We start from the raw sequence: 27,601 nt of genomic DNA on the forward strand, positions 1-27,601 counted from the left end.
AGATCCAACGACTACCCGAAGAAGGCTCAAGTGCATCCAACGAAGGAGATTCGAAGGTACACTCTATATAAACCTCACTACCATACGAGGTGAGGAGGATCGAAAACACACAATCTGAGACTCAGGTTCAGATACATACTGATAGACTTAAACTATCAGCGGCTTACGATCTAGATCACTTTTCCCAGTTCTTCATTCCTTAACTCTGTGCTTCTAGCAGAGCCGTTTGTGATTAAGTTCATCAACTGACTTAGCCTTCGGAGGTGGACTTCCGACCCCCGCGGTCGGGCCACATCTGACGCTTTCGTTTTGCAGGTCATTACGAGGAGATCTAAGGGCTGAGCAGATTTTGGACGCATCAAAGGAGCATATACTTTGATATGGAAATACAATATATGATTCTTGCACACAATAAGATATTCTTGATATGGAAAGATAGATTGCCACCCAAGATAGAAGGTGCATAGAATGGAAATATTGACTACCAACATTGCGTGTTGAGATCACTGTAATCTTCAATTAAGATGGGAATGTTTACAAAAAAAAAAAAATTTAAGATGGGAATGTAAATCACCAAGATTGTATGCTGAGGTAATTGAGATTTTCAATTGGAAGTATTGTCTATTGGAGGGTGATGGATATTTACAATCAATATTATTTATAACAGAAAAAAGTTTTTTTACAATTGGGGTTATTGAGTGATGACCCATAACAAAAATAAGAGCCATGATAGGATGACCAGACATGGGTGTGGGGGGCTAGTTGTGGGTGGAAGGGTACTTTAGTAATTTCATGGATAAACTTAATTTAAGAGAACCCAATAATTTGTGCTCTACTAAGAAAGCCCTCGTGCAAAAAATTCTTCATTTTATTGGATAATAATAAAATAATTGGCAACGACCCTGGAAAATCCTAATTCCTAAGAAGGATCTGGAGTCGGGAGGGACCATGCTTTTGAATCGCGAGTCGTATAGAGAATCACCGATCCGTATCGGAATCAGTCTGTCCTTGTGAAAACCTCGAATTAAGGGCTTTTAATACGTGTAGGATTCTTGTTTCGTTATTAGAAAAGAGAAAAGGAAAACCAAACTGGAAACGGAAAAACGCAACAAGTAATCCTCCGAGTCTAACCAAACTTGTAGGCTGTAGCCCTAATTGCGTCCTTGCGAAGGCGATTTCATCTTTTCATCTTTCTTATCTCCGGTGACTCAGGCGTCTTCCCCGTCTCCGGTGGATCGGTCCAGCTCTCCGTTTCGATTGCAGTGGTTCGTGTCTTCTCTATCTTCTCCGTCTCGGCGAATATTGGTGTGGGATCGTGAGAGGCAGAGCAATTTACTGAAGGTCAGTTAAATAAATCTCAGAATTGATGGATTATTTTAGGTTGTCACTGTGGGCTTCATAGTGAAGCAGGTGTGAAGCTTTGAGGCTTTTCACGAAACTAGTATGTCGCAGAGTTACTTTCTGCTCTTAATAAATTAGTAAACGAAGGAATGATGAGACCTTTTCCAAAAATTTTCTGTCACCTGTGCATTCAATGTAAAGCTCCCCAATGATCCAACATTCAACATTTAAGCCTACTCAATGGAACTGTAACTTGCACAACTAAAGTCTTGCATTTCATTCATATAGTTACAGGACTTGTTAAGAGAAACTCTACGGTCCAGTCATTAGCAATCAGTCAAATCTACGACAATATTTGGTTTATTATCTGCTGCCATAAGCATCTCATCATTCACACTGATTGTACTATAAATTAGTGGCCCAATCGAATCCAGGGAAAATCAATGCGTTATTCTTCTGAAAATATCAGCATGGAGGCATAAGTATGAGTCAGCCATATTAGGGAGATATTTTCCATATGTGGTGAAACCAAAATCATAAGAATTGAATAATGTTAGTAGATAGATAAACTTTCCCATTATATTCAACAGAGCCCAATGAACTCCAACTAGAATAAAATTGCATGGCCCTCCGGATTGGGAAGAGATTTCAGATCACAATTTTTGTTTACAATGTTCAAATCATCATATGAATGTCCGTTAGGATGTATCATGTCTTGTGATTTTGTTGGATTATGCGATGGATGGTATATAGGTATATTTTCTTTCATTGAAAACAATGTGTATATGCTATCATTTTGTTTATTGCGTTTTGAATGAATGTCTATAATATATCTGTATTATTGTTGTATTGCACACGTGTTAAGCATTTGTGTATCATTGCCATACATGATTTATAAGTGCTGGATTTTTTGAAAAGTTTTATCGCACTAACTATTTAATTGTTGTACGTGTATGATTGCCGTTCCAAAACTTACTAGCCACCCTTGCTCATAGCTTCCTTTCCTCCCCCCTACAAGGGTCTCTTCCATGCAACTCATATCTGCAACTTTTCTCTGTCTCACCATGTGTAACTTACATTGTGCCATTATTCCTTATAGAAGCATTCAAAACAGTTTGATATTGGAGGAGCATTGCTTCCAAGGAGGAGTTGCTTTGCTGTGATGTTACCCAGCATGGTTTGCATTTAAAAAGAGAGGACTCACGAAGATTGAAAGTTCCTCCAGCCTTGGATCAACGCCCAAAGACACTGAACAATAACCTTGGTAAGAATCATACTGAGGTTGTCGAATTTTATTTTAAGGTTTAAAACTGTTGCTTTGTTTTTCCATATTATTATCATATCACTAAGAATTAGAATTCTTTTTTTACAGGTTAATCATTGGGCCTGATCAATTTGAATTGAGGTGTAAAAGAATTAGGGAATTATTATGGGTTCGTCAGTTGTGACGCCTGAATCTGTTTTGGAGTCGCTGATGAATGATGGTACAATTGATGCTCTCAGGCTAAAGATAATCAATCAACTAAAAGCTAATGTAATTGAAACTTTTACCCTAACTCTAACTCTTTGTCTCTCCCTCCCTCACTCTCTCTCTCTCTCGTGCGCTCTTAGTGTGGGGTTGGTTTTTCTGATTACTATTTAGAAGTTATGGAGACATCTGGTATGGTTTGATTTCTTTCTCTATGACCAAAGGATCTTTCTTTTGATGTTCTTCTTGGTTCAGATTTTGAACGGCAAGCCCGAAGTTTGGTTTGGGTTTGAGCTTGTTTTGTTGATTTTCAGCCATACAGAGTTGGACTTTAATGTAATTGGGCTGGTGAAAGTGGATAATTCCGTGCACTAAGTAGACTCTTTGATGATGTCAAACCCAGTGTAACTTGAGAGCAAGGAAAGTCATTCTTGGGCTTCACTGGGCTAAGATGTAGATATGCTATAATTAAGATCTGAAGAACTTAATTGGTTTCTAGTTGAAGTTGGTTATGGAAAACAGAGAGGCCTGCTTTCTTCTATTAATAAGATTCTTATGGCAATATTTAGATGATTCTGTGTTTTAAGTGTGAACTAGGTTTTTATTTTGTCTTCCTCATCACTTCTATCCACTGAAAACAAGTAGTCGTAAATTATGTGGAGTGTGGGAGTGAGAAAGACATATTAAAACATAAGTTATGCTCATGAGTTTTTTGCCTGTAGAGATCCTATTTAGAGAGCTATAATGCCTAAGGGTGTTATGCCTTATGCACTTTGCTTAAAGCTTTTACATGAACTTTGAGTTCACTCATGAAAATATCTTTCATGTAAAAGATTGAAAAAGTGAAAACAAGTATTTATTGAGTAAAGTTTTATTCTGAACTAGTTTGTGATAAGGTGCAGTTTTTTTTCTCTTCTTCTTTCTGTTCCTTGTATATTGTAGATTCTTGATCTATTTTCTGATGATGTAATTGCAGGAAGAGTTGAAAAATAACACACTTACGATGGTGGAACAGAGTAAGGTTTTAAACACCCCTGGTGCTGAGAAACAAACCAAGAGGGAGCTATTTGATGCACTTAGGTGTGAACTTGAGTAAGTGAAATCTCCCCCTCTTTTTGCTTGTGTGTATGGTTGTGTCACTCCATTTTTACCATTTTAGAAGTGATCAGTGGTTTGATCTGAGTGATCGTTGATTAAATACTGTGGCACAGTAAACATCGAATTTTTATGTTATTCTCAATGCTGAAAAATGGCCTTTTCATTACTGTCCTTTTTCGAACTATTTGAATAGTTGGAAGGAAAAGGGGCTGAGTCCCACAGATGCAAAACATAAATAGATTGGGTTTTGATTTCTATCATATGAGTATGTGCATGTTGGCTGACATTTGGTCCCTAATGAATTAATTCTTAGGCCCAGTGCATTTGTGATCCTGTTATACTCTACGCCAGTACAATTCCTGATTACCTTTGCTTGTTCTTCATTATTCCAATGTTATAGACAAGTTTTAAATTATGAGGATTGGGAATTTTATGAGAAAGCTGATTCTAAGGCATCCTGGCTCCTTAGTCACCTTGGGTGCTTTGCTGCTTAGTCAGGTGCCTTGCCACCTTTTTTTGGATACTTTCTGACGTAATGGTCACTTTGCCACCTGGGTAACAAGGTCTTATTGTATCTTTGAGATGGAAGATACTTTAAGGATACACAAGGTAATGTCAAGAAACAAATGGAAATAGGCTGTGTGGTTGTGCGTGTGCAGTCTTGAAGCATAAGATATAGGAAAATTTACGAAACTCCCTTAAGGTATGGTGTAATTTCATTTTCACCCATCAAACTCTCAAAATTACATGTACCATCCTTACTTTCCAAAATAATTGGCACTTTAGTCCAATTTATTAGAATTATAACTTTGTTGAAATGCCTTTAATGCCAATATTAAGTTATTTTAATAGAAATAGTTTTTTATTAATTTAAATTTAAAATCAGTCCTATCCTCCCCTCTTTTAAGTCTTGTTTTTGTCTTGCTCCTCCCTCTTCCTCTCCTTGATATCATCCCTAATTTTATATTAATAAAAAATGTTTCTAATGAAATAAGTTTATCTAAGTATTAAAAGTATTTTAGTCAAATGCTAATTTTTTTGCAAAAATAGGGGTGGTATGTGTAATTTTAAAGTTCAATGGGTGAAAATGGAATTACACCATCCCTTAAGAGAGATATATGTAAATTCCCCTAAAATTTTTAAATAAATTAACAATTTTAATTTGTATCTTTTAAGAGAAGTTAGGTGTATTTAATTGACTATGCATAAACAATGAGGTTTCTCATATGCTCACACGAAAAATAATTTCATTCTTAGTTTTGGGAAAGATAGAATGTTTAGATGCTTGGAAACTGCAAAATGAAGAGGTTAAAATTCAAAGTTTTGAGATATATTTGTTCTTTTGGAGATCTGATTCCAAGCCCTAATTGCAAGCCATTTATTCTTCAAATAAGTAGATGAAAGAAACTTACTAGAGTCACTGTTGACGGTAGAAGTTATCTATAGTCATGGGTCATTTTTATTATTTTATAAAAGACTAGTACAATTTTTAGAAAATGTTGATGGGTTAATGCAAGGAATTTGCCAAGAAGAAAAGATTATCACATGGGGTGATTTAAATGTACATATTGGGAAAGACCAAAGAGCTATGAAAGTTTACATGGAGGATATGGTTTTGGAGAGAGGAATGAAGAATGGATCTCAGTTTAGATTTTGTTGTTGCTTTTGGTCTATCTGTCGGAATTTGTAAATACTTACTTTAAAAAGAGACCCGAGTATTTACTTATATCCAAAAGTGGACGCCATAGAAGCTAAATAGATTTCTTCCTAACTAGAAGGTCAGATATATTGTTGTGCAAGAATTGCAAGGTGACATCATTGGAAACCTTATCCATACAACATAGACTATTGGTCTTGGCCAAACTCATAAAAGGTGTGACGCTAACTATCGTAGGATAAAGTGGCGGAAATTAAAAGGAGATTGCTTGAAATCTTTCACTAATGAAGTAGTCAAACAACGAAAGTGGAAATTTGAGGGAGACACTAAAATAACGTGGAATGAGATTACTATGTGTATTAGAAAGGTGGCTAAAGATGTTATAGGTGAATCAAAAGGAGAGTGACATTTTTATAGAGAGATTTGGTGGTGGGATAACTAGGTTCAAGTAGCCATTAAGAATAAGAAAGGTAGCTTTAAGATATGATAAAGGACTAAAGTTGTAGAGGACTTACATAGGTATAAGGTGCCTGGAAATGAAGTTAAGAAAATTGTGAGAAAAGCAACGGAGAAGAAGTATAAAGCTTTATAGAATAAGATAGCCACAAAGGAAGGGGAAAAAACTATTTATAAGGTAACTAAATGAGGGATAGGAAGAGTGGAGATCTTAGGCAACAAGGCGGCAAGAGGTTGACTTGACCCAAAAAGGGCCGGGGTCCTAGGCATCGCTTAGGTGACACCTTGACAACCGTGTGCTGTAAGCTTCCCTATCCCCCTTTACCCTAACTATTAGACCCTTAATCCATGCCGTCCCACAAGTTGAATGGTTTTCCCTCTGAAGTTTCCACCCATTAGGATTTGTACCACCTGGCCCATCTTAAGTTTGATAAAACCGTAAAACTTTCCATCATCATCCATAACCAAAATCAAGGTTCTAGGTTTCAATTTTGAGGCCGGTTTTGGCCTGGCTAGAAACTGAAATCTCAAAATTTCAGTCGAAAATTGGTTTTTTTTTAACAAAATTTGGCCTTAGGTTTTGGGCCTTATACGAGCTCCTTATCATGTCATTTCTTGCCTCCTACTTATTAAACACAATGGAAGTAATAGTTTGCACCAAAAAATCACTGAAAAGATATTGTTAAGCATACTAGTAAATGACTGGTTTCGTGAAGTATTCATTATAATGCATACAAGCATAAATTCATCAACATACATGAATTGTTTAATAGAGTGGTTACAACTTACAATTACATAGACAACAAGTTAACAAAAATTACAAAATATCCCTCACTCAATCCAAGATGAGTCCCAGGGTGGATCCATCCTGTGAGTTGGGTAGTACTGTGCCTATATGATTCTCTCCTTTGAACATTGGGTACACATCTCTTGAAATGGCCCTTCTGTGGTTGTTGAGGTAGTTGACAATTGCAACACTGTATGTTGTCATCCACATGCTTAAGATATCATGTCTGAGGTAATTTGCAATACGGATATGGAACAGGCGATGGCTCTAGTACTGGTGGTGGTTGCATGCGGAAGATGGACTCCACAAATGTCTGTGCCTTCTATCCAGGATCCGCATAAGTAGCACTTTGGTACCCATATACCATTTTGTTGGGGACTTGGAAATAAGTCCATGTGTCCCAGTGGTGCCTGATAATTGGGAGGGATACCTAAGGTCCATAAGCTCCAAAAATAGATGCTACGCTTTATAGGACTATTGTAGGACTGGGAATTTGTAGGTCTCCAAGATTTGGGTCCTTTAGCTGTGGAGCCTTTGGACTCATCCAAGCTTATGGATCCCATCTAGCTTGCCAAATTGGCCGCATCCATAGGATGGTCGTATGATGAGGTGTCATCCTTATATCCATGTTCATGCTTTTTCCCATTCCCTTCTAGTTGTAGGTCGAAGCACGACCACGAGATGCAGCTCCACCATGATATGCATCCTATGTGGCATGGCTGAACGAACTCTCCCTTTTGAATCTCAGTGTCCCTCCCTCTCCCTAACTCTCAACTGGTGGTGGTGCTTTCTCCCTAGGATCTGTCGAATCATGATCACCAACTCCATCATCATCGTCATCATCATCGCCAATATAGGTCCATTATTGTCGTCATCATCAGTATCATCATCCTGAGGGGGTGCCTGAGTCACATTATCCTCAGTGTCCGACCACGCAATATTATCCTCACTCTGGTTGGATGCATCAGGGTGTGGCACGAAGGGAGAGCGGGCTCTGCATGTGTTCTCCCCTCTTGGGCTAAGAAGTCATCCACATTTGCCCCATCTGCTCTGCAGTATGTCTACTGGGATGACCTCCCTCCTTATTTAGCAACGACCCTCCTTTATCCTTGACCCACTCAAATAATGGGTTCTCATCATCAGTCTCTACCTCAAAGATGTTTTATAACTTGATCATGTTATTCTCTCTGTCAATCCTCTACTTGATATGATCATCCCTCAGTCTCATATTATAGTGCACAAGACAAGATCCTCTAGATGCTTCACACCCAATCAGTTGCACCTCTTTGAGTGGATGAGGTTGAAGGTGCTCCAATTCCGCTCACACCTAATGGCAAAACATGTCTGTGAGAGCTCTTTACATACAATCACAGACAAATTGGGTGAGGAAGTCTCATATTGCAACCACCATTCAACTGCAACAAACATATGGAGTATAGTTAGTGAGGTCTTTGACTCAGTGTCATACAATACTCAAGTAACTACCTAAAAGATAGGATATAAATATCTTATGAATTAACTTACCCCCAGGGGTGGTTTCCCGTGCCAATATTGCCGCGGAACGACCGAAGCTCCCAATGGCATCCCTAGATGACTTTATCTAATATGAAGTAAAACAATAACTAGGTTAATAACTTAGTATGGTATGATGAATTACAAATTATGAAATCACAATCTCACCCCAAAATTGATGATCACCTGTTTGGATGGATTCGGTTCCATCCTCTCCACTACAATATGGACGGTACTTATCAAGTCTTGCCTGATCCTAAGCATGTCTTTGTAGTGGTACTTGGGATTTAGATAATATGCTAAGTAACAGATGACAAGAATAAGAGGGAATAGAGTGATAATAAATTGAAAATTAAATCCACCAGTAGACTTAATATTTAATAACTCGCTTAACCTTATGTAATGGATGCTGTTGCTGTTTCTCCCATCCGTTTTGGATGATTTTGAGGATTTTCTTGCTGCCATGGGTAGACATTGCAAGCTGCTACTTCATCTTATCTATTGCAGCCCATATGTGTGGTAGAATTGGTCTTTTTTAATAATCTACCATCCTCAAAACATGGATCATGGGCTCAAACAACTTTATTACAATCTTCACATTACTCTAGAAGTTGTTACTTAGAATGGTAGTTTGTGCTGGCCGCCCTCCTAGGGTTGAAGAACCCTCCCAGTTAAACCATTGCTTCGATGTTAACATGGAGCTAAGGCCAACCTTTTTACTCTCAAAGCTCTGTAGTGTAATCTAATTTTTTGCAAATCTGGTTTTGCCTGGCCTCACCAAGTCACCTTGACACCTATTCCTCATTGTCTGGAGTGCAACTCCATGGTTAAATGTGCTGACCTGATCGGATTGGTCCACCACTTTCTTCACAATCTTGCATTGACCCATGTCCTTTAGCATGAGGCCAATGCAATGAGTAGCACATGGAGTCAAAAGAGCTTATTCGGTCTTGAAAAGCATGCCCAAAAGAGCTTGTTAGCAGAAGGCTAGAAGCAGGAAGCAATGAACCATCAAGCGTGTATGTATTTAAAATTAGTTCTAGAAGCATGTATTTAATACTTGGGGTTCTCCGTCATCTTCAACCCAACTTAATTTTAGTTGGATCTATTATTTGTCACAATTTGGATAACATGATCATCTCCAACTTCCATCATCAGGAACACTTTCCGCTTATTATAATTCAACATGAAATTGATGATCGACTATCTACTGGGATCAGTCAACCAATCACACCTACATAGGCTTCAATCCTGCAATGTATTGATTCAAATCTTCCTTATGCTTAGCCAGGTCTATATTATAGATCTCACGTGGGGTGGGCCCTTATATACTACACCCAACCTTTTCTATTGCCTCAAACATTTCCCTATGGCAGGGCCCTTAGGTTCCATTTGCTGGAATACTATGGTGGAAGGTCCATTTGGAGAAAGTGAGTGCACTTTCTCCTTCACACTCCCCCATATGTGCTTCAGCTTCCTCTGCTTATGCTCTGGCCTCCTAAACAAGGCCGGATCTGTACGAAGAATCTGAATATCAGGATCTGTAGCTGCTGTTGATGAAGCTTGGCCCCTTTTTGGGACTTGTGGGGTTGGATGTGTCTCCTCCTTGACACTCTTGCTCCTTCTCATAGGCTATGGGGAGCTGGCTCTCTAGAGGACCTTGCTTCCATGGCCCTCTGCTGTTTCCTCATATCATGCATCCTTTGGTGCTCCCTGCTCATCATCATTACTGTCTTCATCTATGCAGCCTTTGAGTCAGGGTGAAGTGCATTCTCTCTTGGCTCATTTGGATTAAAGTACTGCGCTCCTAGCTCTGGGAGGTCGTCTAGGCAAGCAACCTCGAACTCCTCCCTTTGTAATCTCTTCTTTTTCCTCTTTTTCTTGCCAGCCCTGAAGTATTGTGCCATTGTTTGCTTGATCTCTATAGGCACCTTGGGCCATCCTGTTGCATTCTTATCTCCCCCAGCTAGCTGAACCTTTAATTTGGTGGCCCCACCACCTCCTATCTGTTTCTTGCGATAATTACACTCTCTCTTCTTCTTATTAGTTGTCAGTGGCCTCTCATGTTACCAAGCAATGTTTGATATCTTTCGAAGAGTATGCCTTATACAAAAAGTACATACTAAGTATCTTATTAAGCATTATAATTTACAACAACTCCAAAAATAGCATACATGCTTTTACGAGTGTTCTCCTTTTTTTAAATAAACAAGAAATACTTGGTATTTTTTAAGAGTTAAATATTTTTAGAAAATATTAGATAATTTTCAAAAAAAATCAAAATATATAATTAACAACCATAAATTTAATTCAACACCATCACAATGTAGACCAGGTGATGGTGATTAAGTTCAAGCCCATACATCATGTATAGGTATGTAAAAATACATAAATTAGAAAATAATTTTTAAAATCAGAAAAATAAAAAATTATAGCAATAATAAAAAAATAGTTTTAACACCACACAATCATAGATCAATACCCTAGACTAAACATATATAATTTGGAAGCAATACAACATGATCTAAGACATTAACAAAACAAAATAAAAATATGGGAAGTTTGGCATCCCACATTGCAAGAGTCTCAAAAAATCCCCAATGGAAGATCAAAAGAGAGGTTTGAAGGCAAAGAAGTGTGAATGAGGTGAAATGGAGGTAGAAATCAAGAATACCAAGAGAAAGGGGTATAGGAGCTCGAAATTTCGCTGGCGGAACCCCTTCGAAACTGTTGGAACCTGCGTTTTTTTGCAAGTTCTGACTGAATAAGTGAACTTCTATAAGCAGTTTGGATTGGTTGAAATTTTTGATTTGTATTGACCAAAACATTGTATTCCACCAAAATCCTGCAAGTTTCATTTCGGTTTTGAAAAATACTGAAAATTTGGTTGAAACTTCGACTGTTTCGATCGAAATTAGTTACATGTCCAAGCTACAAATTCTTCAGCCCATCCAGGGTTCCATTAACCTAACCTTGGCCAAAATTCCTCTCTAAAACCATCCCATAGGAAGATCCATGATTTTCAATTATCCCAATGCCATACCCAAACCATCCCATAGATAACATTAACCTTATTGATAGCCCATTATTAGCTGTTTCTCAAGAAAGATCTTGAAGGTTAATCCAGAACCTGGGTTACATCAAGGCTGCAGCAATTTAGGGCTTGTAACCCTGGTGTTCAGGTCTGGAATTCAAGGACAGCAGCTAAACGTTGTTCTATTCTCACAGTAGGTCATTTAGGGTTTGGTTCCTTGCTTCCTGGGTCGGAATTTCAATATCAGTAGCTAAATCACACTCAAGATACCCTGAAAAACCCTGCGGCTAGGGTTGGGTTTGGCTTTCAATTCTTGGGTATTGAAAAGTAGGGATTAGGGTCTGGCCAAGAGAAAACTAATGAATTTAATTCTGTTTTGTGACTTTGTAATTTCAGAATTAATTCATAGAAGTTAGGGTTTAGGAAAAAGGCATCCTATTTGGTCTCTTAAGATGTTGGATATGATTAGGGTATAGAGGGGCGGTAGAGAAGGTGTAGGAGAAGGTAATCCTTAAAGGGGTTTGGGAGTTAGGAAAGTTATGAGAGGTTTAGTGAAACAACGGTTTAAGTTTCTAGAGGAAGAAGGTGAAGTGCAGGAACTTTCTGCAACTAGGAGGGATGGGGCTGTGTTGAGTTCTAGAAGAAGGAAAAGAGAGGGGGGAGAGGTGCGATCCTAGGGGAGAGACAATAGGGGGAAGGGGGTGGAGGGTTTAGGATTTAATGAAGGGGATGGAGCGCTGTAAGAAAAGAAGATTGGGAGGGAGGTCTGCAATGGGGTAGAAAGGGGGGAATTGGGTTGGTTATGGGCTAGGGGGTTGAACTTACTTGCTGGAGAGTGGACTGGTTCACTCTAGGCTGCTCTAGGTGCTGTCACAAGGCTGCCACAGGCTTAGGAGTAGAAGAAGATGAAGAAATACTGCAGAAATGCAAACAGTCAGTTGTGGGGATCCTTTTTGGAACCCACTTCTCCAATTCTCCTTCAATTCTCTGGAAAATTTTACTAATCTAGTCTGAATTGCTTACAAGGTATGGTGGGCTATTTATAGCTATTTATAGCCTCTACATTGAAGGAAAATAACGAGGACTCTATAAAAAAAACCCACTTGAATTCAATTTAGGAAGCCTACTTGGGCTCCTCTTAGGGAATTCTATCTGGATTATAATTCTTTGAACAACTAAACAACTTAAAAAAGACACTCAAAACAACTAGAAAAGGAGTCTTCTAAAGAACTTCTAAACTAAGACAAGTTGCAAAATAAAAGTTCAACTCTAACAGGGAACCCTTCTTGAAATTGGATTCCAACTAGGATTCTTAATTACATTGGGACTCTTAGAACTAACTTAATTAGAAAAAATAATAGTAGATTCTAGCTCCTAACAGCATGGTGAAGCTAAGTAGACCACTCTGACACCAAGGGAGGTGGCAAAATGATCAAAATACCCCTCGGACATTCAGCCAGCTGTACGTGCCTTTTGGCATGGAGGCTGTTTTGGGCCCAAAATATGAAGTGCCATATACTTGCTGATCCGTTACATCAGTTGGGCTATTAAGAAGCATCGTATAGATAAACTCCGTATAGCAAAAGGAGGATGCTAGGATGTATGAGTGACAAAACTAGAAAGGATAAGGTAAGGATGATCATATTAGAGCTGGAATGGAAGTAGCTTCGATAAATGATAAGGTATGAGAAAGTCGATTGTCATAAAAGTGTTGAGAAAGGATATGCATAGCTTAGGCCTTGTATCCATAGTTGTCAAAGCGGCAATGCGACCAAAGCGAGAGGGGGGGGACTAGGTAATAAGGCAACAAAGCGGTGCCTAGGTGGCAATATGGCTACAAAGCGGTTGAGTAAAAAACTTTCAATATAACTACTTTTCAATACGACTACTTTCTATAATAAGCTAAACAAATATTCAATAGTCACATTCATCAAAAAAAAAAAAAAGCATTCAAGAATCATAATTATGAAAAATTATTCAGAAAAAGAACACGACATAAGTTCATCTCATCAAACCATGGTTGTCAAAGCGTTCGCATAGGCATTTACTGATTCATTGATTCTTGATGTTGACTTGTTGAGTATGAATTATGCTTCACATTCTATTGCCAACGGGCACGGGGTCCCACTCACTTTGGGCATGGGGGTCCCGCTCACAAAGCAAAATAGCTTCTATGTCACTTTGGGCCTTGGAGTTCCTTTGCAGATTGGGCGTCAATTAAGCGATTCAAAATAAAGCGGTTGAAAAACCGCTTTGCCGCTTAGGCTTGCCTAGGCGGACGCTTTGACAACTATTCTTGTATCTAGTGTCCCCTCAAATAGAGCTGATTGGAAGGCAGGGATCCATGTAGCCAACCCATTTAGCTGGGCAAAAGTTTATTCTTGTTGTTAGAAGCCATGAGATGGCTTCTTAGGTCCATATAGAAGTCCATATAGATGCTGTTGTCTATAGTTGGTGGATTTTAAGTTTGTCTTTTCTTTGTTGAAGTATGAGAGAATACTTTTTGAGTCTTTTTGGTATCAATTTTCTTTTTAATTTTTTGACAAATTTTCATTTTTGTGTGTTCGGTATCTATTATGGAAACTATTTTTTTAAACGAATAGAAAAGGTCTATTATGGATTTTGGGCTAAATTTCATTCATTTCCTTTAATAAGCATTGCTCATATGACCTGAAAAACAATGGTAAGAACGTCATTAGAAAAACATATTCCTCCCACCTATTTCTCTCTTAGATTCCATAAACAGTTTGTATCCCATTTGAAAAGTATTAGAAAACTATTGACAGATGTTTAATCAAGTATATTTTTCATTCCATAATTTATTCTGGACACTAGTTACCAAATAAAAAAAAAAATTTATCAAAAGGGGTTTTTATATTGATTTCTTTTGAATAGAGAAAAAGTGAGAATGGAACTTGATACCAAAAAGATCCGATCCTTTAGTTCTTTCAGTTTATATCTTTAGTTATTGTTTCAGGGCCCAAATATCAGAGTTGGTCTGGGCTTAAGCCATTAAAATTTTATATATTTTCTTCGTCTTCTTCTTTTCATTAATATTTGATTCAAGCCAGTCCAGTGTCAAAAGTAATGAGTTCTAAAGTAGAGTAAGGTTTTGTTTTATGGTATTTATGTAAATAAAATTGTACAGTCCTAGCAATTTGAATCAATCAGAAGGAATTTTATTTAGTGAAACCAGTTAGAAACTTAGAATAAAATGCTTTTCTCCCTTCCATTTGGCTTCTTGTTACCAACCTAAGGCCTCTTTTTTATCCATTCTCAGGAACCACTGTTGATCCAAAATCTGTTTTAAGGCTGTAAATGGGCATCTTAGGTATCATATCTGGGTCTGTTTCTTTTCTTGAAAACGGGAGTCTTGGAAGGGGCCCATATATAAGAAATTGCATTTTTAATCCAATTTTGATTAGGCAATTGAGCATTAGCTGATAAATGGGTGATGTGGTTCAAGATTCTCGAGAAGTTTCTAAAACTAAAAGCCAGAAGCACAGGATGCACCGTTACAACCAGGATCAAGGTAGAAAACAATAGGACCGAAGTATGGATAGATTAGTTAGCTACTAGGAAGCTGAGTATTGGGGTTCATTAGACCTATCAATTGATATGAAATTATGGCAATCAACGAAAGATTCCCATCTTGTTTAGGATTCATGTTGGAGTGAAGGACTGAGCTATTTAGTTGTCTTATGATGATCTGATGTCTGATACTGATAACTGTGATGTAAACTGAATTGAGAAATAGATATGAAGACCAGCATTAAATTTCCAACAGAAAAGTGGAGATTAACTCAGAAAAAAGAACCAGGAAAGAAAAGAACAATAAGCTAACACATGATAAAGATCGCACTTTGTAATGTCAGAATACAGAATATCAGTAAACCAGAGGTTGATGAAGAATAACAGAGAGAGAAAAAGGTAGAGAAAGAAACTGAGCCAGCAGTAGACTAAGAGAGTGATCTGTTGCTGGTCCTAGATTCTTTTATTTCAGATCTGAGAACTGCCAAAATAGAAGTACAATCAAACAAGTAAACCAAAACCAGAAAAGTAAACCACCTATCTAAGACCCCTGAAGCAATCAAAACAATCTTACTGTATCCCGTATTTATAAATTACATGATGAGGCTACAGGTGCATTTGGTTTTTCTTAGACCAACCAATTCCTTATAATTGTTTTGAGATTACTTTCTTTTTCTAGATCAGTGGAGTAATCATGTATGAATGAAACATTGCTTTGATGTCATGCAGAACTCCAGTGCTTGAGAAGGCTTCTAAATCTGTATGGGAGTTAATTCTGGATGAAAATGGACTGGGGAAAGAAATATGTGAAATGGTTGAAAGATGTTACTGTCGATTAACTGGCTTAGAACCTCCATTGCTTCCTCCAAATACTGATGCACAACCTCAGATGGAGAAGGAGAAGGAGAAGGAGAAGGAGAAGGAGAAGGATAATTCAGATTCTTCATCTAAGTCAAAGAAAAGGAGCTATAGTGAGATTAGTACTCAAGGAGGAGAGAATGAAATTGTGGATGGATCCAAGAAGTCCCCTTCACTGCCAGAAGCTTCTGGTGTAGTGCCATCTTCTAATTTGCAAACATGATAAAGAGTTCGGGAATCATCTAATTGCAAACATGATAAAGAATTTGGGAATCAAGTCTTGGAGCATTAGGAATTAGTGACCTCCCTGCTGGTGTTGGAGTGAATATGGAAGCTTCTTTGCTGTCTAAATTTACAGTTTTTCTTACTACTTATCATATGTCAATGATCACGTAAATTCATCCTTTGGCTGCGCAAATTAAAGCTAATTAACATATTACATGTACATGGCACCAAATTGACACTATTGTAGAGGTGCATTTGGCTAATTCGTTTAGCTCCAAGTTAACCACAATTGGAGATATTTGTTGAGTAGTCAGTCTCTTAACTGTGGGTCTCTTTGATATGGGTTGTTTTTGTATTTATGTCTAATTTTTGCCTTTACAAATGTTGGTGTGACTGATGATTCTTATTTTTATTTGTAAAATTGAAGTACATAGAATTGGTAAAATCAATGACCATTTTGATATTTGCTCTGCTCTTTAATGAGCACCTGCTGTAGAAGCTCCAGAGAACATTTCTCTCTGTATTTTTATGCTTGTGTTAATCGTGTGCTGTTTGTTTTGTTTCCAGATATTGGATGTCATTTACTACTTACTATGCCTACTTTTACAAGGATATTTTGAAGAGCAATTTATTTGGACTCTGGTTAATTCATTCTATGAAGGTATTAGAGGTTTTTGGGGTTTTGGCTGGATTTTGAATTTCGTCTTTCCTCACCTCAAATCTCTTCGATGATGGGACCTTGGAATATTTAGAATGAGAAATCATGGTAAGGACGTGTTGGTACTTCTCGTTTTATCTCAAGGAAGAATGCTGGTCAAAGAACCTTGAGGGTTGGTTTAGCTGGTAAAAACTACCATTTTATAGAATTAGATCAAGAGTTTAAATCTCCTTGAAATGAGGAGCAGAGCTTCGTCGTGTAAATAAAGAACAAATTTCTGTGAGACCCCTTTGTTTAGGCTCTAGTTGCTAAAACTCACATACTCAAAACTTTCCATTCTGATTCCCCAAAAATTCCGACTCGCGCCTCTGTTTCTGTTCTAATGTTCTTAAATGCCTAAATTATCCTTACCGATATTTTGAGAAAGGAAAAGGAAAAGAACCAAAATGAGTTGCCGCTCTAGTTGATTGAGATTTCAAAAATTTTTTTATTCTAGATTTTTATGTGCACGCCTGCGGGTTGGGCAAGAAATTAGTGATCCTAAATTCGGTGATTTCGCCCTCTGGCAAACCGAAACGAGATCGGCAAGATATAGCTGAGAAATCGGCGATATCTCGCCATTTTCTGCTATTTTTCACCGAAATCGACAATAAACATTGAACTTCGCTGTCGGCGGCGGTCTCCGACGGCATCACCATGCTCACAGGCTCGCAGCAACCATCTGTGCATATTCCTAAAGAGAGAAAGCTTACTGTTCTTGAGAAAGTTCCAAAGCGAGAGGTTAGGGATGAGGGCGAAGGGTGGGAGAGAGAGTTAAAAAGGCAAAGATTTTGATTTGAATATTATATTATTGCTTTTACATTGACGATTGATGTTATGTTTTGTACATTTGTAGAATATTTTATATTATCTCTATTACCTTTTTAAGTTTTACATTTACCTTACATAGATACTCACACCGATGCATTGATATTTTGCTTTTACATTAAAGTGGAAACTTGAATCGCAAACATTTATGAATGTCTTTTCAAACTGGAAACATTTCAAATGTTTTTGAATAAAGCTTTTAAGGGCATCGAAATCTCGCCAATTTTTCGGCGATCGTTCTTTGATCCTCCCTTCTGTGCCATATATTTACGTTTTGGTAAAAAAAAACTAACACCTATACGTTAACCTTTATAATATCTTTTGAAAATAAAATTTTAATCGGGGTTAATTTGGTTATATTTTGAATTTAATTTGACTTTTAGTAGCGATTGTAAAAGGAGCAACAGGACCGGAACCGCAAACCGCACCGGACGGCGCCAAACCGGACCGACCGGACCGAAACCGGCCGGACGGACCAAACCGAAGAAAAGGCGGGGCCGGGAGCACAACCGAGGCGAACCGAACCGGACCGAAGCTGACCGACCACACCGAAAACAGGAAAGAAACACCAGACCGAGGCCCTAGGGCGCGACGCACCACACGCGCGCCCGAGCCGGGCCACCACCCACCTCAACCCGACCCAACCCACACGCTCACAGACACAGAGCCCGGCGAGCAAAAACGAGCAGGAGGACGCGGGAAGCCGAAACAAAAGCACCAAGACGCCCCACAGCCCCCCCGCGCCCTGAATGACATGGACCGGCAAACCCGGGGCGACAAGACAAGCAACCGACGGCCCACACGAGAAGCAAACAGGAGGACGGAGGCAAGCCAAACAAGGGAAAAAGACACCGAAACAACGAACCACGAAAACGACCGCCCACAAACCAAGGAGGCGGCACAAACGAAACACGCACCAAAAGACAAGAGGCGACAGAACCCAGGACCAGGAGCCGACGGGAGGCAGGAGTAGGGAGAGGACCCAGAACGACACGAGACGACCAACCACCGACCCAAGGAAGACAAGGAGAAACAACGGCGGGAGCCCAACCCAAGAGTGCAACGGGACACCGCAGAACCACAAAGCGAAAAAGGAAGACGGAGCAACAGGCAAGACCGAAACCCCCCAGCAAACAACAAGAGAGGGGAGGAACAAAAGAAGCCGTCGAAGAGAAGAAAGGGAAGAAGGGACAGGGAAGAATGGAACAATAGTTAGTCTCACAAAGACAAAGCAAAACAAGGGGGGACGATGGGCAACGGGGGAAAGGGAGCGATTGTATAACGAAACCGCGGACCGGTAGAAACCGTTAAACCGTCTACCGATTTATACCGAACACGGACCGGTAGCAATACGAACCGACCGTTAATTGGACGGCGGCGGTTCTAGGTATTCAAAGTTGGTTGCCAAACCCTGAATTCGAAACCGCCGATTGACTATTTGTAATGGTCTCTTTGAAGGAAAAGATTCAACTTTTTTTTATTTAATGATATCAATGGTTGAGAAGATATCAGTGGTTCAAGTAATAAGTTTGAACCAATAATACGAACCAACTCAACTCGAAAAAGAACAATTGAATGGGTTAATAAAAATAGGGGTAATTTGGGTATTTAAAAATATTAGGATAGAAGGAAAGGTGAGGGTTTGCCCTTTGGTGAATTAGATGTGAAAGTTTGAGTAGGAAAGTTTTGGTAAATAGAGTCTATGGGAATGTTAGAAATTTGCTCCATAAATAAAATAGTTATCTTCCCTTATGTATGAAAAGCAATCCTTTTAAATGATAAACTCAAAGATTTTATTTCAACTGAAGTAAGACAGCTACAAAGTTGGGAGGGGATAATGGTGGCGAAGTAATGGGGTCACTTATATACAAACCTACTTGGCCAGGTTAGTGAACCATTGTAACAAGTTATCCTGGAAAGTAGTAAAACTAGCAGGCCAAATTTGTTCTTTGATTCTAAGCATTTGGTGAACATTGTCTACCTGACCATGGGTGCGCAAAAGGATGATTAATCATGATCTCCGCCATCCATGGATTCTGATCACAATCCGATGGTCTCAATCTGGATGGTCCAAAATTGTCTCCCACATGAACTTCGGATTCTTGGACCTGCAAGTCGGGTTTAGGATCCTAGAGGATTTCACTCTAATAGTCTCCCAAAAAGAAATTTCGTCCTTGAAATTTAAAACATAATGAATTTCTAAAAAGATGAGGATATTTCTCCTTCATCACATTGTCTTTCTCCCAAGATGCTTCTTCAGAGGTATGGCTCAACCATTAGATATTCGTATATGATATGATCGGATTCCTTAGTTGCATGTCCCTAGGATCTCTTCAGGCATCTCTTCATAGGTTTAAGTGTGGCTCCTGTTGTAGGAGGTGGTTTGGGTTCTCTACGCACTATCTTAGCACAGAAATATGGAAGACATCATCCACACCTGGTAAGGATGGAGGAGGGATTAACCGATAAGCAACTAGCCTAATCTTCTCAATGATCTCAATGGCCTGATGTACCTAGGGCTAAGCTTCCTTTTGATGTTAAATCTCATCACCTCCTTCATGGGTGATACTCTCAGAAAAACTTGCTTACCAACTTGAAAATCAAGGTCTGTCATCCTCTTGTCTCCATAGGACTTCTATCTGGACTGAGTTGTTTTGATCCTTCCTTTTATCATGTCTACCATAGCTCCGGTAGCTTCTATCAATTCTAGACCCAAAATCCGGCGCTCTCCAGCTTCATCCTAGTATAGGGGAGTCTTACATGTTAGTCCGTACAATGCCTTGAATGGAGCCATGCTAATAATCGATTGATAGCTATTATTGTAGGCAAACTCCACTAATGCAAAATGTTCATCCCAATTTTGTGTCCATATCAACTATACAAGCTCTGAGCACATCCTCTAACATCTAAACGGTCCACTTAGATTGTCCATCCGTTTATGGATGAGCTGTACTCAAGTTCAGTTGAGTTCCTCAAGCTTTTTACAAACTACTCTAAAATCGAGAAGTGAACCTTTGATCTCTATCAGACACTATGCTCACTGGCATGCCATGTAATCCACTACATTATCCATATATAACCTTGCCAATTAGTTCATGGTGTAGGTAACCTTCATTAGCATGAAGTGAGCCAATTTAGTACACGGAAATTCCTGGGAGCGTCTTCGCAATGTGGTCAAGGCTTAGAGAAATTTCAAAGGCATGCTTGCAAGAAGATAAAGACACAAAGCTATGTTAGAGAACAACCAACAAAAATCCGAAGAAAACTCTACCAAGAAGGCAACAATAGCCGTGAAAGATTGATCTCTCAGTTTGGATGACTACATTGCCCAAGTGAAGAAGAAGGCATCAGATTTCATGCCGAAATCTACTACATTCTAGAACAGTGGAGAAATTGTCCCATTTCAGTTTCTTGCCCGTGCGTTTGATTTTATCAGTCAAGAAAAGGTCACATTGGCACTGTAATTAACTATTGGAACCTGTTTCTCTTTCTCAGGGTTCACTTTTGAGGATGTCGTTTGGGTTTTGGTTTGGTTGGATAAACTTGAAATATATTAGAGTTCATAATTGAACTTCTGGATGTTTTATAAATGCAGATTCTATTAAATGAAAAACTATTCCACTAAAACATCTCCACGATTATATCTTAGTAGAACTAACCAACTGATACATAAAATGATAAAAGATACTTATAACTAGAAAACAATATTTTCAAATACTGAAAACAAAAGAGAAGTATGGTAACACCATTATTCACTAAGCCTGCCACCCCACTTTTCTTTCTCACCTATCCACAGTGAAAAATAAAATCAATTTTAACAGATAAGAATGTTAAATACTCCTACCGAATGTTAAGACAACAAATAGAAGAATGGTAACACCTGCCACACACACTTTCTCCTTTCTCCTTCTTCCCTTGAATTCTATCTACTCTGGTCAAGCCAACCACATCCATGGCCCTTTCTTTCTCCAATGGTATATAGGTTTGCATCCAACATATTGGTATGAAAAGTGTACGGCAAGTTTCAATTCTAAATACAAAATCAAGAATTAATCCAATGTAAGAAGAAGAGAAAGAACAAAAACTAACTTTGCAACACCAAGCCGAAGAAGAGGAGAAGCAAAGATGGAGTAGCCAGACTCCAGAGAAGAGGTGAAACCGTGGAGGTGAAATTGTGAAAGTGAAAAGTGAAGTCTGGAATGTAAAACTAAAAGGTAAAACAGTAAAACTAAAATGAATAAAATCAAATAAGTTCAACACTTAAACGGGGTATAACAGGTTGAAATTCACTACTGTTTGGTTTCTAACTGGTTGGGACCATTCGGTCTGGGCTAAAGGGCCACACACCGGTTGGCCCAAACTAGCCCAAACACAACCCATTGAAGTTCGATTTGGGCCAGTTTGAGCTATAACGGGCAGGTTTGGTTCGGGTTACAAATTGACTCCCTTACGTAATGACGCAACCATTGGTTGACAATAGGGACGTCTTATTAGGTTTTGTAGGAGTAAAGGTGATTAGACATGGGAGGGGTATTTTGGTCTTGGGAAAGAGCAACACAACTAAAATGGGTTTGTACTTTATATAGCAGTATGATTAATAATTTATCTAGACTATAATCATACATTTAGGCTGGTTTAAAATGTGTTGCGATACCATTTGACAAAATATACAACAACAATAAGCCTTGTCCCAACTAAATGGGGTCGGCTACTATTTAATAAAATATATCCACCAAAATACCAGTTCAACTTTGCAACAACTTGATGCTTCATTGATACAAATGTTATTCATTCGAAGGAATATCTACTAATAACAACTCAGCATTATCATAACTAATTGGCTACATGGATCCTTACAAAAAATAAAGCAAGGGAAATGAGCTCCATACCAAGGAAAGGAAAGGAAAGTAAGAGAAATGAAGAACAAAAAGGAAGAAATGAGACATACAAAAGAAAATGAAACATGAAGTAAGAGCAAAGAAGATGACCCAAGAAATTTAAAAAGCACAGCTACATGGTGGCAACAACGTTGATCCTTACCATCCAATAGACCATATTTGAGGACAGACTTGTCACAAGACCCAAGCTATGCATGTCATTCTTCACAAACTCACCTCTAGTGAATTTAGGCCTGTCTCTAGTTCTTTTAGATTCTTCAATCAGAATTAGATCACTTCACCTTACTGGGGCATCCTCAGCTCTCCACTGCACATACCCATATGTATAAACCAAGAAGCAGTAACTGATTTAATGGCTGTCCAATTAGAAATGTTAGGAATGTCAACCATTATCGGAATGCATCATTCTTTCACATTTCGTAGCTGAGTATCCAAATGCTGAAATAACACCCCACAAAACGAAAGGGCCTGTTGTTCCGAATAAGAAACCAATTAATAATTCATGACTCTCATTCTTCAAGATTGTGTGAATCATCTGTGTACCTTTCAGAATGTATTCGATCCACAAGATGCAAATATTATGACCATACATACATCTTATCAAAAAAACTTCATTCCTGGATACCCATTTGACAATGTGTGCAAAGGCAATCATCTCTCGCCACCACAGAGTCAGGCAACTGTTTGCAGCAAACCAAATAAATATAGTTTATCATTTGTTAAGAGAGTGGAAAGAAACAAGGAATATTGGTCCCCCAATGCAGTGAGAATGCAAACAAACAAGTAAAATCCCTGACAATATTCTGAACTAAATATGAGATTCCAGGCCATACCTGGAGTCTACTTGTAAGCAATTCAGGCTCTTCTCACTACTTTTACCAGCTCATCTCTGCCACCCATTAGTAGTTATAACACCAATCTGCACATAACCCCTCATTGGTGCTCTAGTTGATCTATACCAACCAAGACAAACTGTCTTAGTTAATGCAAGTGCATCAAATCACCCATCAGTATTATTCCCAAGTTCACTCAATGAATTCATTCCTCCAACTATACTTACCAATTGACCTAAAGAACACCTCCATCCCTGATCCTCAGGTGACATGGGCCAAAACTGATTAACAGCAAATGCCTTTTGCCCTAGTATTTTAATCACCTTATAGGGCTTACAACCCAGCCCGTAATAGGGTTCTGCTTGCGTATCCTGATTGTTCTGTATGATCCACTCTGCAAACGTTCAATTATTGCATATGTGATAGAATCTGGAGTTAGTCCCTGCTGTTTCAGTTTTGCATATAGATCCAGTGCTTCGGCTGTCTTTCCACTTTTCTCAAGACAATCAAGTAATATATTATAAGTCACAATGTTGGGATAGCACCCCTCAGCAAGCATCTCATCAAAAAACCTGCAAGCCATCTCTACTCTGTTTGTCTTCCCAAAACATTCAATGAGTGTGCTGTACGTGACTACATCAGGATTCAAACCCCTCTCTTTCATCTCCTTGAACCGCATGTGAGCTTCAACAAGATCACCATTTTTTCCTAGACAGTTAATCAAAGAATTGTATGTGATTACATCAGGATTACACCTGTTCTTCTCCATTTCCTCAAAAATTTTGATGGCCTCATCAACTTTGCCAGCTCTACCAAAGCTGGCAATCAGAATATTGTATGTGTATATGTCTGGGCAAGGACCATCTCTTATCATCTTTTCATAAAGATCATGAATGTATGCAATCTGCTTTAACTTTCCAAGAGCCGAGAATACTGTATTATACATGATGGTATCAGTGCTGATCCCTTTCTCATGAATTTTACCAAGTAATTCGAGGGCCTCTACTGTTTTTCCAGCAGCACATAGGTTGTCCAACATGGACATGTAAGCATCCCGATCCCCGCTATCATGAAAATTCCACATGTTACAAAATACCCTGTGGGCCTCACTTGCATGGCCTAACTTGCTCAGTGTCTTGACAAGATATGCATAAATTGACTTGTTCAAAAATTTCTTTGATACTTCCAAAACCTCATCCAGTTTTCCAAGCTTCCCTTCTGCCACCAGAACTTCCAGAATCACACTGTACGTAAATTCATTTGGTTGGCAGTTGCTCTCAACCATTTTAGAAAAGAGAAATACTGCTTTGTCTGCCATCCGATTCTTAGCAAGTGACTGGATCATTGTGTTGTAAGCAATCAGATTAGGGGTACAACCCTTTGAAATCATCTCCTGAAACAAAGAAAGAGAATTCTCTGGTTGTCCAATCTTTCCAGTCATTCTTATCATAATTGTATACGTATATTCATCAGGCTCACAATGCTTCCTCTTCATATCATTGAGAACCCTGTAAGCCTGCTCAATCTGCCCAAAAAAAAATTTGCAGCCAATTAGCTGGTATGGAGTTGATATGGAATATATCAATGAATATGAAACCAAAACTCAAACTTGGAGCTCTTTTAGCTGAAACACATTCATCATAGAAACTCATACATTCTGTACTAGGAACTCTTAAGACACAATAAGTGGGATGCTCAAGTATAACCAGATCTTTAGAAAGAGTTTTCTACTAAGCCTAATAAGCTCTCTTTTTTGAGTATTGATGTTTACTGGATCTGCCCACATTTCAAAGTGCTTCTCTTCCACATACCCTATGTTCCATCAACATTTTGGAAATAAAAGGTTGAGGTAACTTGGTTCCCGCTGTAACAAGTGTGTGCGACACTTAATTCTGCCCTACATTTTTTTAATGCCATAACCACCTTAAGTGACCCACCAAGGCTGAACTCCGAAATTGGCAATCAAGTACAATGGTGACTAGTAATAGCATTCTAACAGAAAAATTCGGTCGTATGTTATCTATTGCATATCTCTAAGGATATGCCGAGATGAGGTCTACCTGATTGAAAGAAGTGTCAGATTTGCGTATGCAGAAAGCCAATAATAGTTGAAAACTAAACAAGAAAGGAGAAGGGAAAGAAAATTTGAACCTTTTCATCTTTGGCGAGAGCATCCAACAACATATTATATGCAAATATATCAAGATTGTATCCACGCCTCCTAATCTCTGTGTAAACATCAAACGCTCTAGAAGAATCATTGAACCTTAAATAAGCTTGAAGAAGACACTTATAAGTGTAAGCATTGAAACTGAGGTCCCATTTCTTGACGAAATGCAAACACTTGTCGAGCTCCATAGCCCATTCTATGCTGTTACCAAATATCCCAATCAAAATATTAATGGTGGAAATGTTGCCCCTCACACCCAATTTCTCCATCTCATCCACAATTTCACGAACTAGTTGGATGCAATCGGGTGAACTTGACTTGGCCAAAATGGTAAAAAGTCGATTATAGGTAAAGCAATCATGGCGAAAACCAGGTATTGAAAAGGAACAGAAGCGGAAGAACTCAAGGGCTTTGCCAGGAGATTTAAGGGCTTTTAGGATTTCACTAGCTTCTGAGGTGGTAATAGTTAGGTCTAAAGAGTTTAGATACTCAGAGAGTTCAAAGAAGGGGTCAGAAGAAGCTGGAGATTGAAGGATTCTGGATACTTTACAGATGAGATAATGGCGTGGAAGAGCGTAGCCTCTGACATCTCTGAGGAGGTCTTCTGGAGCTTCAACTTTGACGGCAACTGCGCGGCCGTTAAGGGTTTCGCCAACCACTCGGCCACTGTACTTGGTGGCGAATCCGCGTTTGGAGACGAAGTAGCAAATCTCAATCAACTGACGCCATTGGTGCCTCATAATTCACAGACATAGTCTGTTTTCCTCTTTCATCAGTTTCTCAATACGTTTCAGTAAAACCTGAAAAAACCATTTGGAGGCTCGAGGAGGAGGAAGAGGAAGAGAAACAGGAAGGGAAGTCTAGAGCAAAGTCCAAAATCTCGAATCAGATCGGATATCAGCCGCATCGGTATCAGTCGAAACCGACACCATAATTTGACCAATCTCTCGAGGATTTTCTTTTTTTAATAGAAATTTATTGGACTTTTATAGGTTGCACACTAAGGGGGCCAAACCTAGCGGCCCTGACCCGCCCTAAGCCGAAATAGGGCTTGGCTAAAAATTTTGGTCCTAATGGTGGTTAGTGCTAAAATATTCTGGCCCTAAACTAGGGTTAAGGGCACGCACTCTGTAGCCCGCCCAGCTCGTCCTTGATTTTATACCCTAAATCAGATTTTGATTTTGGTCGATCTGATTTTGCTTTTGATTTTGATGCTGATCATAGCTCTGATTCTAGCCTTGCTTTTGACCATGATTCTAGCCTTGATATTGACCTTGATCTTGGCATTGATTCTGACTATGATTTTGGCCCTGATCCAGGCCCATGATTTTGACCATAATCTTGGCCCTGATTTAAGTCTAGACCCTCCACCCATATAGAGAGGAATTAATTTTAATCTACATGGATAAATGCTTGACATGTGTCAAATTTTAAAAACATGATCATGGAATGGAGTCCAATAGTGGTAGCCCGTCTGTGAGGGTTCTCATTCCTAGGTTGCAAAGGATACTGAACCGAGTTGGTTGGCTTCATAGAGGATGTATCTGGACTTCATGTAGTATGTTACCATTATGACCTGCATTGGATTAGAAACCTCGACATGCGCCAGTACTCATGCCAATGGTCATGGTGAGAGAGTGTTAACTTAACCCCAGCCATGGTTTGAGAGCCAGGTGTGGACTTTCCATTTTACCCAGGATCCCTACAGAGGTAACTAGTCATTGTTGGATCAGAGTGACTAGACCTACCCAGAGGAGGGCTGGTGTATATCTTAAAGCATGTCAACTGTTAGAGACTCGCATGGTTAGATCTTAGTGGTATTCATACTTTGCATTCATACATATCATTTATGCATTTCTGATTGATTTGACATATGGATGGGAATCATTGTTTGTTTTCACTGAGTTCTCCAGAACTCATTCATTTATTTGTCTATGTTTTATTAGCTTGTATAGATGGAGGAAATATGTAGGAAGATGGATTGGTTTCTTATGAAAGAACCTTCCCGTATGAAGAAGATGTGGCACCGGCAATGGGAAATGGAGATAGCTTGTGTGGGAGCTCCTGCGAGTGCATGGAATGCGCTTATAGCACCCATTGATGGGCGGAGGAGACAAGTTGCTAGGCAATTTGCTCACCGTATAGAGAAGAACTGGAGGACCCCATTTCTAGAAATTCATGAAAAACATTATTTAGCTTTCGAGAAGG

General features: G+C 39.0%; 2 protein-coding genes across 5 annotated transcripts; one reads left to right on the top strand and one right to left on the bottom strand.

Annotated features, from left to right (window-relative positions):
• Positions 1-1,064: 1,064 nt before the first annotated feature.
• Positions 1,065-16,510, top strand: LOC149005168 (antigenic heat-stable protein). Of its 2 annotated transcripts, none has more exons than XM_089167993.1 (5): positions 1,065-1,341; positions 2,441-2,605; positions 2,714-2,875; positions 3,786-3,901; positions 15,614-16,510. In XM_089167993.1, the coding sequence occupies exons 3-5, from the start codon at positions 2,771-2,773 to the stop codon at positions 15,963-15,965; spliced, it is 573 nt and encodes a 190-aa protein (XP_089024119.1). In that variant the 5' UTR covers positions 1,065-1,341; positions 2,441-2,605; positions 2,714-2,770; the 3' UTR covers positions 15,966-16,510. The 2 variants fall into 2 exon arrangements, with proteins under 2 accessions (XP_089024119.1, XP_089024120.1); XM_089167994.1 differs by having other exon boundaries at positions 2,444-2,605.
• A 3,564-nt stretch (positions 16,511-20,074) lies between these two features.
• On the bottom strand, positions 20,075-26,283 carry ABO5 (ABA Overly-Sensitive 5). Of its 3 annotated transcripts, none has more exons than XR_016175675.1 (3): positions 25,375-26,283; positions 23,451-24,748; positions 20,075-23,343 (listed from the first exon to the last, which is right to left on the bottom strand). XR_016175675.1 is itself a non-coding variant. In XM_089169373.1 (2 exons), exons 1-2 carry the CDS (start codon positions 26,131-26,133, stop codon positions 23,543-23,545), a joined length of 1,965 nt encoding a protein of 654 aa, XP_089025499.1. In that variant the 5' UTR covers positions 26,134-26,283; the 3' UTR covers positions 20,075-23,542. The 3 variants fall into 3 exon arrangements, 1 of the variants encoding a protein (XP_089025499.1); XR_016175674.1 differs by having other exon boundaries at positions 20,076-23,070; positions 23,224-24,748; XM_089169373.1 differs by having other exon boundaries at positions 20,075-24,748.
• Between the last annotated feature and the right edge of the window lie 1,318 nt (positions 26,284-27,601).

The sequence above is a fragment of the Hakea prostrata genome, chromosome 9, assembly GCF_041222555.1.
Source record: "Hakea prostrata isolate BN-2017 chromosome 9, UWA_Hpros_2, whole genome shotgun sequence".
In the NCBI taxonomy this organism is placed as follows: Eukaryota; Viridiplantae; Streptophyta; class Magnoliopsida; order Proteales; family Proteaceae; genus Hakea; species Hakea prostrata.

What these genes read in the sequence shown, in the direction of transcription:
- LOC149005168 (XM_089167993.1), top strand. Translation starts at nt 2,771, where the DNA reads ATGGGTTCGTCAGTTGTGACGCCTGAATCTGTTTTGGAGTCGCTGATG. An exon ending in TCAATCAACTAAAAGCTAAT is followed by an intron (nt 2,876 to 3,785) that starts GTAATTGAAACT and finishes ATGTAATTGCAG; the next exon opens with GAAGAGTTGAAAAATAACAC. An exon ending in GCACTTAGGTGTGAACTTGA is followed by an intron (nt 3,902 to 15,613) that starts GTAAGTGAAATC and finishes GATGTCATGCAG; the next exon opens with AACTCCAGTGCTTGAGAAGG.
- ABO5 (XM_089169373.1), bottom strand. Translation starts at nt 26,133, where the DNA reads ATGAGGCACCAATGGCGTCAGTTGATTGAGATTTGCTACTTCGTCTCC. An exon ending in CTCTCGCCAAAGATGAAAAG is followed by an intron (nt 24,749 to 25,374) that starts GTTCAAATTTTC and finishes TTTTTTGGGCAG; the next exon opens with ATTGAGCAGGCTTACAGGGT.